This window comes from Plutella xylostella, chromosome 29 (assembly GCF_932276165.1).
Source record: "Plutella xylostella chromosome 29, ilPluXylo3.1, whole genome shotgun sequence".
Classification (NCBI taxonomy): Eukaryota; Metazoa; Arthropoda; class Insecta; order Lepidoptera; family Plutellidae; genus Plutella; species Plutella xylostella.
Window position 1 is genome coordinate 4,649,875 of NC_064009.1, and position 11,788 is coordinate 4,661,662.

General features: G+C 40.6%; 1 protein-coding gene across 4 annotated transcripts in view; it reads left to right on the plus strand.

The window, feature by feature from the left end:
* The window catches only part of LOC105386451 (proline-rich protein 36), a 37,135-nt gene that overhangs the window by 22,746 nt on the left and 2,601 nt on the right, over positions 1-11,788 (plus strand). For 3 of the 4 annotated variants that reach the window (XM_038114577.2, XM_038114581.2, XM_038114572.2), the window contains 5 exons: positions 5,787-6,000; positions 6,917-7,050; positions 8,695-8,760; positions 10,414-10,547; positions 11,314-11,712. In XM_038114577.2, coding sequence (XP_037970505.2) covers positions 5,787-6,000; positions 6,917-7,050; positions 8,695-8,760; positions 10,414-10,547; positions 11,314-11,712 — 947 coding nt within the window. Of the gene's footprint in view, positions 1-5,786; positions 6,001-6,916; positions 7,051-7,627; positions 8,612-8,694; positions 8,761-10,413; positions 10,548-11,313; positions 11,713-11,788 lie in introns of those variants that run through there. The other variant, XM_048631502.1, reaches the window with a different exon arrangement.

Sequence of the window (11,788 nt, forward strand, 5' to 3'; positions counted from 1 at the left end):
TTTCCATGATTAATTATGTTTTGTTGTTTAATGTGTACCGAGATCGGCTAAAGCCGCGTACACACCGGGCCAACGAACGCCAACGAACGTTTTTCGTTGGCCTTCGTTTCTGCAATCTGCCCTGTATTATGTATGTTAATATCCATCGTTGGGATAACCGTTGGCGTTCGTTGGGCGTTCGTTGGCCCGGTGTGTACGCGGCTTAACAAGAAGCGCGTGGGCATTGGTGTAAAGATAAATACGTCACCAATCGACAAGGCAACAGCCGCCGTACACGGAATATAAACATCCACTTAAAACAATAGTCATTTCTTCTTTGCTATAATTATTGGACTAGTGTTCTGTGCGTGTAATGTTACTAGGCCGTGAGATACAGAGTTCTTTCTTGTTACGGGTTACGTTATTAAAAAGTTCACGCGAGGCAAAAGAGAAGAGGATATTCATCACGTTTCCGGTGCCAATTTTTTTACACGTTTAAAACATAAAATATGTTGTTACTGACTGCAGTTCGTAAACATAAAATCCTTTGCAGTTTTATACGATTATAATAACAAATTCAATAATTCCTGAAACATATGCCCTCGTAATAATATGCCAAAGTAATGAAATGAGTGAGTCATACTCATAAGTCGAGTTCGCTTCAGGTTGTTTACAAAATGTTGTAATACGCTTTATACACTTGTAAAGTCGCGTAACTAACGTAATCAGCCAATTCGTTACACGGTTATTATAACATCTTCACTATGACATGATGACAAAATTGAAAGCAGCTACTAGCCAAGCCGTAGATAGTAGATAAGTATGCACAATTTCTTTATGTGCATGGTTTTTATGCTTTAAAATGACTGTAAGCTTGACGTAAAGCTATTTTTTTGGACAGCTTGTACCGTTTTGTAAAGGTTTTGTTGACTTTGCACATTTATTCCTTCTACTACGGATTTTGTTAATCAGAACCTGGTTATTACGTTTTTTTTTTGCATATTAAATTATGTGCTAAGATTTGCTATAATAAAATATGATATATTAGTTACGGAGCGCTGCTACACCGATCGTCTAGTCTGCCGGAAAAGCTATTAAATTAGAAATATCACAGGCTCCCAGGTACAGGTAGAGTGAGAAGCTTAATGACCCACTTCGTCACCGTTCCGTCATATCATATCGCACGTTATTAACTAAAATACCATATATAGCCAAACCAGGAATATAAAAACCCTCGCCATATTGCGGAAAAGCAATAGAACTTTTTTCTTGCACTGGTATCATTAACTCAAAATGTCATTTGTCTATTGCTGTCAAACTGTGGTGCTGTCAATGCGTAGGGTTTATTCATGGAAGTAATAATACAACAGGAATGCGCATTGCACCAAAAAAACGAGCCGACAGAGATAGTCAGCACGGAGCCCTCCATCTCTTTCTATTTTTGGTGACCATAATTTTAGGTAATTCATGAGACATCACTTCTAATCTATCATGTCGCGAATAGGTGTCGATGGTCTCAAAGTCACCTATTATTCTAATAATTCAATTGCAATGTAGGTACGAATGTATTTTGGTGATATGACAATTGAGTAAACTAATGGGGTGAAGGTAAAATTTGTATAGATGTGTTGTTGCAGCGCAAACTGCAATGTAATATTGATATGTTTTTTTAGGGTTCCGTAGCCAAAATGGCAAAAACGGAACCCTTATAGTTTCGTCATGTCCGTCTGTCCGTCTGTCCGTCTGTCACAGCCGATTTACTCGGAAACTATAAGTACTACAGTGATGAAATTTGATGGGAATATGTGTTGTATGAACCGCTACAAAAATATGACACTAAATAGTAAAAAAAAGAATTGGGGGTGGGGCCCCCCATACATGTAACTGAGGGATGAATTATTTTTTTTCGATGTACATACCCGTGTGGGGTATCAATGGAAAGGTCTTTTAAAATGATATAAAGTTTTCTAAAAAACATTTTTCTTAAAGTGAACGGTTTTTGAGATATCAGCTCTCAAAGTCGTAAAAAGTATGTCCCCCCCCCTCTATTTTTATAACTACGGGGTATAAAATTCTAAAAAAAATAGAGGTGATGCATGCTAATTAACTCTTTCAACGATTTTTGGTTTGATCAAAGTATCTCTTATAGTTTTTGAGATAGGTTGATTTAACTGTAATTGCTGCTACGGAACCCTTTGTGCGCGAGCCCGACTCGCACTTGGCCGGTTTTTTTCCATATCAATTAGATATTCCCAAGATTTGAACTAGCAACAACAATCTGTCTTTTTACCAAATTCTACTAAGATGGACTGGTTTTAATTAGAGAGTTAGGATTGACAGACGACCGAATGGCGTAGACGACCGAATGGCGTAGTGGTTAGTGACCCTGACTACTGAGCCGATGGTCCCGGGTTCGATTCCCGGCTGGGGCAGATATTTGTTTAAACACAGATATTTGTTCTCGGGTCTTGGATGTGCCCGTAAAATGGCAATAGGCCCGCCCCCTATTACATTGGGACTAACATACACTCTGGCGAAAGTGGGTGCAGCAATGCACCTCTGCCTACCCCGCAAGGGAGTACATTAGTACAAGGCGTGAGTGCGTGTGTGTGGTGTTGTTTTAGGATTGACGTAAATAATAAGATGAGCGAAATCAAACAACACACATTTTTATAATAAGTATAATACAATGTATTTAATGGATCTTCTTTATTTACACGTTACTATTCTATTCTATTTTCTGTGGGGTAAGTAGGTACCTTATTAAATTAAATTAAATTAAATCTGTCCTTCAATACGCTCCGCAAGGTTAAAATATCTAAACCTAAGTGCTTCCGCCGGTTTTAAGCTTGATAAATTATCTTATAATACTCATTTCTATCACCAAAAAAATCAACAGCTCATAACTCTTTACCAGCCTTATAAGATAAAAAACAGCAACAATAATACCTAATGATACTTAGGTATAAAATAAAACAAAAAGTTGAATGAAACAGGTCCTAATTAATGGAAAGTGATTCAAAAGTACGAATGAATGGTCACCCTAACCATAATGTCTCTCACAACAGTATAAACGTCATCCGTCATCTTGACAACTTCGGTCTTGTTGTAAAATATTTAGAAAAACTACCAATTTTTTTATGAAATTATTATTCATACTAATACCAAATATTTCATTTAAATTACATGTTTATAATGATTTATTATAAATTTGTTTTTGAAAATGATATGATATACAGTAGTCTGTGAGTTAATTTAATATTTTTTTTGCATAGCTCTCTTCGTTCAAAATCTACTAAAGTTTACACAACTAAATCCTGGCAATTGTTAGAAAGAGAGGAAGGGCTCTGTGGGAACCCTCTCTATCGGCTCGCGGCCTCTTTCACTTCAAATATAAATCTTAAGATGAATTCGTAAGGTCTATTTTTGTTTGCATCATTTTGGTGAGTGCGCATTCCTGTTGTATTATTACTTCCATGGGTTTATTATATCTTTTGTGAGTTTTTTGTGTTTGTAAATGGCGAAAACTATCCATAGCTGTGAAAGGAAACTAATTTACCACATACACTAGTATTTGTCGGAGAAAAAGGACGTGGGATTGGACTTTATTTCTCTATATAACATAACTGATACTATTGTCAAAATGACTGGTAGGTATAGAGTATAGTAAGAGCAAATGAATTTGGCAAATTTGTAAACTATTACTGTAGTTTTTATTAACTACTGTTTTTTAAGGTATAAAAAGACAAAATAGAAGAAAATTACAGAAGCAGAAGAACAATAATTGAAACAGAAATTGAAAAAAATATTATTATGTTGGTGGCAGTGAAAGCGACAGCGAATCCGAGACATCTGAAATTCAACCATTGGCACAATCTGACCATAACATTTATTATATGAATCGGTTGAATATTTAGGTTATAATTTTGACTGATCATACCTACACATACTTTATCAAGGCAATGGGTTTAACTTTCTTATTACATAGTTTTGCATGCAAACCTGTACGAGACTAAGATGTAGTTTATCTCGAATAACTGTGAGGATGGCTTTTGAATGCTTAAAACCATTTCAGCAAATATGCCTTTAGGTCAATTTCTCTATTTTAAAATTGCCGTTAATGAGTACCTACAAGGTAAATACCTACACAACTGTAATCTAAATGTGGGTTTCCTCACGATGTTTTCCTTCACCGCTAGACTGTTAGTACAAATGTTACTTAAGTTCCAAAAAACGATATATAAAATAGGATATATCCTCTCACTGAGCTACTGACACTCTTTTCCAAATAAATCATAAAAAATACAATTATAAATTTGAGCATGGCCAATTCACATTTCTATGACTATACTTAGTGTTGCAGTCCTCAACGCGAATGTGGCGCTCTTAATACAGGGTTTTTATATTCCTGGTTTGGCTTTAATATTAATAATTTCTTTTCGAGGGTGTCGGTGACAAACACTAGGGTTGGGCCATCGGTGGCTGACCCAGGGTGCCGGACGTATATGTATGCATATAAGCAACACATGATACAGTATCACTCCTTTTGTGCATCCCATTTACTCACTATATTTCGTTAGCTTGTAAATGAACTGGATGATCATCAATATTATCGTTGTGAATGAGATGTAGGACGCGTGGCCGTGTGGGTGCGCCCGCGTCGCCCGGTCCATAGTAACATTAGTAACGCACTGCGCCCACTGTGTACGCACTTCCGACTTCCTATCGTATCTAGGGGTCCTTCTAACTTGTGAGAAACTAAATTTTGGAGCGCTACGCTGTAACCACGACTCTTTCTCGTTGCACTATACGTACCGAATAATGTCAATTCTCTTTCGTTCGTTTTTTGTGAAACTAGAGTAACCCTTGTAAATATGGATTTAGGGCTGCGGCACACCATCGATCTCTCCATAGTCTAAGTTACTTGTAGGAATTGTAGGTATTGTTGAAAAAAATGAAACCCCAGCATTGCTAATTTATTTGTGAAAAGATAGTAACTATATTTAAACACGATTATGTAACAAAATTTATATTACTATACTTCAACATGATTATTTAACCTATACCACGTGCAATAATTTTTTTTTTTGTGATATACCTACTCATTGTTTTTTACTCTAATTCTTCTCATTCGTCATACTGCTGCAGGCCTAACCTAATCGACGTATTGTTAATCCCAATGGGTTTGCCAACCATTATGCGTGTATTGATAATAATGTAGAGCAAGTCAAGTAATGTACCGTCAGGTTATGTAACGTTTGTTGTCACCGGATCAATAGTAGGTACCTACTGAGCAATGAGCATTGCTGATTCTAATTTGTCAGTGCCAAGCTATGCGGCGATAGTAATAGTAGAGTAGAGCATCAGCCAATATTGCCATGAGTTCATTACATGGTTAATTGGTGATATAATATTTTGAGTCAACACAGTCAGCACAAGTATAGGTGGCAAAACAGGAAAAGTTAAAAAAGTTGAACAATCAGATATTTATCCGAAGGTAAGACAATAAATTTGTTCAGATTTGAAACACCCTTGAGCCATACAATATTCTATTGAAATCGACGACCTTAGTACCTTACCCTGGTAGCTGGTAGTGGCTGGATCAAGAAGGTCATGGTCAGAGTGTTGTGGCGCTGTTTGAGGATTAAGGGCTGATGATAACCTGTATCCTGAATATATTAGATACACTCTTGAGCAATGAAAAAGTTCCACCTGCCATTGACGTTCCATATGTCACTGGAACTCTTTCTTCTCTTCTGCTCGTGATTTTACGTTGTGATGTTCCTAAAGGTGCATTCCCATTGCAGAGACCCGGTCGCCGTGCGGCGCGAGCGGCGGCTCGTCGTCCGGCTCGGAGACGCGCGAGTCGTGGCGCGTGACGCTGGACCACGACCTGGTGGAGACGCTCAGCGCCATCTACCCCGAGTGGTTCAAGCCGCAGCGCCGCGCCGCCTCGCCCGCTTCGCCGCAGACGCCGCAGACGCCACAGACGCCGAGGACCCCGTCTGACGACGCGCTAAGGTGTGTGTTTGCAATTACAGTAGGTAGTCGAGGTTTTCTTCTTCATCTTATTGTACCAGCCAAGATTTGTTTAGCTCAAAGGATTCGTCACCAACCCGCACTAGGCCAGCGTGGTGGACTAGGCCCTAAACCCTTCCTTCATTGGAAGGAGACCCATGCTCCAGCAGTGGGGATATCCAACATCATTTCATGAGCTCCTTGCTTGAATTATTGCGCGGTCTATTGAACGACAACCTGAGATTTTAAATGCACAGAGATGCCAAATAAATATTGCACCATATAAAATAGTGGGGTTGATTTCCGGCCGCCGCTTGTGTACTGCGGCCGTGTGATCGCTCACTGTGCATATTTTATCTGCGCAAAGGTCAGGATAGCCCACGCTCGAGCCGTTTCTGTTGGTGATGTCATTCATTCATACAATTACGCTTTTTAATCCATAACCGGTAGACCAGTTTGACTAGTTATTGCATATTATTGAACAATATAAAACCTTTTGCGATGTTTTCCTTTGCGTGCATCTTTTGTGTACGAGTGTGGTTGCGACAGCACTAGTCGTATTATTAAGCTGCCACTAATCGTATTAAACACCGACATGGTCGTAGGTGTAAGGCTACTCAATGCTACACTCTTATCGATCCGATTTATTTTATGTAGAATCTTTGTGGTCTCGTGACTTTTTACTATGGGACTTGTTTTTTTACGAAATTCCGGAATAACTCCCCCAGTATAACATTGTTTTCTATTCATGAAATTCTGAAATGCTTAAATTAAAAGTGATTCAGAGTGAGCCCCTGAGTACCTATATCACTTTCGGCTTCCTATAAGTATGATTTTTTCCACTGTTTTAATTTTTTCCTTCTTTAATCTGCTTCAAATAAACTTCAACCGCCTACAACCGTCCCTTGTTTCCTTCCAGCTGGTGCGCTGAGGGCGAGATGGCGGGGCTGCAGGGCGCGGGCGAGCCCGCCGGGTCCCCGCCGCGGCCCTCGCCGCCCAAGGTCGTGGTGGACGACAGCCCACTGCAGCCCGCCATGGGCAAGCACAAGGAATGTTAGTATACAAGCCAGATTCTACCTTTACTATTTAGTACCTGTAGAGTCGTAGACTAAATCAAAAGAGAACGATATTGTGTTGTCGTATGTAGTGTTGCAAACACAAGTCCTACGACAAACGATGGATTGATGGCTGGAGTAACTATAGGCTGATGAATAATACGACAAACGATTGATGGCTGGAGTAACTAGGTTGATGAATAACGATGACGTTGAATGTACGTAATCTGGTGACGAAAATGCGTGGCAAATGGTCTGAAACAGAAGAAAAATATACCAGCTGATCCAGACATGCTTATCTGCAATTTAAGGTCAAGATTTTAGGCAGCGGCGTGCCAGACGGTAATTTATTCATGAACCCGTGACGGCAACAACCTTAAAACTGTCGTGCGAAGGGCAAGGACCTCCTTTATAAGAGGTGTAGGCCCCACCCGTGACACGCACTCAGCTTAAACGAAGTCCTTATCATTTCTTACACTTAAAATATTTTGCAATGCAAGTGATCTCAATACCTAAGACGATTAAATTATTTAACTAACGTAAACTTTCATAATTTTGAGTAATGTCTTGTTTCATTAAAAAGAAAGGGCGGTATTTCATTGTCGTGACCCGAGACTGCCGTATAAATAATAATAATGGTACCAGTCTTCTGGGAATAATTTCACGTTTTAATAACGTAATTAAGTTAGATGGGCTCAAACGCGATAATGAGCGCGCAACCGACGTCAGCCAGAATTGTAGTTTTTGTGCCCGCCGTGCGAACCGGGCCGCCGGAGTCTACTGGGAAATGCTTTTACTGCTCTCAAATTTGCGCTTTCACTTTATTATTCTTGGCTAATAGACGTAATTAGCATAAACAGACAATGTAATTGAACCTTATACGTTTAGCATATTGTTAACATCTCCTAGGGGAGGTCGTTGTATGCAGCAGCATTAGTATGAGCGCCGGGTGCCGACTTCCGCCGCGGTTTCCGCCGCGCGTCGCGAATCAGAAACGCAGTCTGTCAACAATATTCCGTCTGGCGCGTTGTTTTTAATGAAGACGTTAATATTTTTCGTGAAATGTTAATTAGTTATCTGGGTTGGGCGAGTGTCGGTTGGGCGCACAGTAACTGAGTAACCCACAATCGGTGCGGTGGTGAATGTTTGGTCTGCCCCACGGCCGCTGGGCAGTGTTTACGTTGGCGCGCCGCCAGCGTTGTCCGCGCGGTGCCTACGCGCAAACAATAATACAACATTCTGGAGCTGCGCCTCTGCCAACGCCGCCGATATCGACGTATCCGTCACGTCGATATTCGTCACCTGTCGTCATTATGATGTACTCCATTGTGCACGCATGCCATTGTTTACGGTAAAGGCTGTGTCTGCGGCCTGCGGACGTGTCTTCATTGTGCATTCCGAGTCCCAGCAGAGCGCTGTGGGTGCTACAACAAACAACATAATGATCGAAATGTTAGTTTACCAGGAAAATGGATTAATCTGTAACGTTAAGGAAAATGGGATCAACCGGGATAATAATAGCCCCGGACAGACGTGTCACAAACAGACAATTTACGCCGGTTAGTGGTGCAGTAGTTTCAGTTGTTATTGTGTTGTTTTGGTGCGTTATAGAGTATTAAACGTGTGATGTATTGTTTGACAGCGCTGAAGGTGAAGCTGATGATGCGACGGCCCATCAACCAGCTGGTGGCGCAGGGAATCATGCCCCGTGAGTACATTTTACAATAAATATCCACGACTACCTATAATAAAAATGTCAATATAAAATTGCTTATACATTCAAAACATAGTTATAATACAGCGTGTTGCAAAAAAGGTATAAGTACTAAGCCGAAACATAAGTGTGCAGCATGTTATATCTAAGCCCTAGATGTTATATGCTGCACAGTGCACACGTAGGTTTCGGCTTAGTACCTATACCTTTTTTGCAACACTCTGTATAATATACACTAGTCGTTGGTCCAATTATTCTTCATGTGCAGATCATGTACCGTATTGTATTAAATTTTACAATACATAAAATACCTTTTTTACAATTCATCTCTGACTACCCCTTCGAGCGTAGGCATTAGCACTCGCATTAAGTTTTCAACGCCCACGTCTTCATATTTCTCGTTATAGCGCATAGTTTATTAGTAGCAAGTGACTAATATTGATTATATTCAGTAAACAACAATAAGTTAGTGTGTCGACTCATAACAAAACTGCTTTGACACGCAAAAAAACAAAACAAGATCACGAATACATGCGAATGTAGGTGATTCGTTGCACCACATTGTATCGCAATACAGCGTGGCATATCTACAGTAGCGACAAGCAGCCAGCAACTGATTTATCATTGGCTAATTTAATTTAATACCGGAGTTAACTTGTAGAGACTCGCGAATCAGCTGACAACGCATGTGAATGTGATTTGGTGCTGGCACTTTCTCTACTACGGTACGGTGCTCTGTGCTGTCTCAGTTTATGATAGAGGTGATTGTCCGGCCGGTGCAGCCGAATGGATTGTCGGGTATTCAACTCAAATATTTAATTAATTTATGAAATAAGCCCGTGGTCCGTGAAGCAATTAAAAGCACGTGCGAATCGCGGTCCGGCGCGGCGGCGGTGGCGGCGGCGGCGTGGGCGCACGCATTTTATTTACGACTCGACTGCGCCTGTGCTAATGAGACTCAGGAGGGTCGCTCTATATCACGAAAAACTAATTTTCAGCGCTGTTGCGCGAGCCACGACTTTGCCTATGTATTAAACGTGCTGATTGCACGACAGCTCTAGTTCGTTTGTTTTTCCTCAGTGTAGAGTAACCCTCCAGACTCGCATCGCGACGTGTCATCCCGAATCTAACAACCGACCGGAGCCGAATCATCCTTGAAATAAATACACCATCCGACTATTAAGCCGCATGCATTGCACATAATTCAACATGTCATCGCTTTTAGTTTTAATACGAAATAGCGTTTAGCAACCGCTCGGTTTTCGCCCTCGAAATGTTTTCCGTTTGTTGGCCAAAACTGCGTAGGTGGCCATCATGCACGGACGGGCATGGCTGACCTATATTTTTATTTTCTACTAGGTCGGATTCGGATGAAAGCGATACTTTAAACACTTCAACTTTCGTGACATCACCTTTCTACAGCGGTATCGTATTCCTGTGACAACTTCTAGGCAAATGGATGAAAAAAAATTAAACATATCAAATGCTCACGACTGTGATTTGCGAAGGAGGTGGTCAGAGTGGTTTTTCTCTTCAAGAATAAGAATTATAACCATTTTTATAGGCACAATAAACTTATCGTTCCTACCTATACATCTAGAATTATCATTACAACATTACTAAAATCATACTTGATATAATTCTCAGCTCTGAAGACACCGCCGGCATACTTCGAGCAATGCAAGCAACTGGAGAGAGCGAAAACTGGAGACTTACTGAAGGCCAAGATACAGCGGCGGCCCGACCGCCAGGAGCTGGAACGAAGACATATATTAGAACAGGTATATACTTCTTCTTACCCTTATCCTTATGAGGATTAGGGTTTCAGCACATATAAGCGTAACGTAAAGGGATCGCCTTGTTTTCTTCTGTCAATCAGGCTTTCGAGAGCTCGTATTCTACTGGTTGACATAAGAAAAAGGAGACGATCCATTTAAGTTATGCGCTGATTATAATTATGTGCTGAGATCCTTATACTTATTGAGAATCGGCCAAATAAATGATAATACTTATACATATACCTATCTATAATCGACTTACCGCGTCCTATCACGCCATTTAACCCTTCTCTATCGTGCCCTCAATTCCACACACTATAATATTTTTGAAATGAACACAATCCAGTCGGAAAACTCTTAGGTTTTCTGTATTTCACGGCTTTATATTCATGTTATAAGTTCATTATTAAATAATGAAGCTATAAACATTTTGTACGCGGTAGCTGCACAATTAATTAAACCAACTGAATTAATTTTATTAATCTTTGAATACTAGTTTTCTTTGGTGAGCAATTAATGAATGAATATGTTACACATATGAATATTCATGGCAGCAATCATCTTACCTTTAGATAGAATGTGATTAGTAACTATTATTTGATATGAACAAGATTAACACGGAATTTAATTATTTTCATTGCAATTCGATAGAAATCAATGGTAGGTCTTGTTAAAACTCGGACATAAATACGCAATAAGAACATCATGATTCAATGAAAAAACCGTGACTTCATTCAATATTAATCTTTAACGTCTGTCTCCGTTCCAGGAGAGCCATGTAGACCCGAGCCTGGCCGAGAAGCAACGGATGCTAAAGAAGGCCCGTCTAGCCGACCAACTCAACGACCAACTGTCGCACCGGCCCGGCCCGCTCGAGCTCATCAAGAAGAACATCCTGCACACCGAGGAGACCATCGAGACCGCCGTCAAAACCGGCATCCTAGCGTTCAAGGCAACCAGCGAAGGCGCCAGCGGACGGCCTCTACACCCATCCTCATACTGTGGTCCGGATGATACGTCACCTACCCCCTCCCCCCCGTCTACCCTCTCCCCCGCCTCGGTAGCCTCACCCCCGCAGCACCCCGCGCCCGGCAAGGATAAGAAGAAGAAGATCAAACAGAAACAGCAGCAGCAGACCAAGTCGAGATTCAAGTTTCATGAGTACAAGGTTGGTGTTGCTGTTCATGATATGATTTTATCTAGTTTTTTGTAGAGTTTGTTTTAAAGGTAGTATAGTAGTGAAG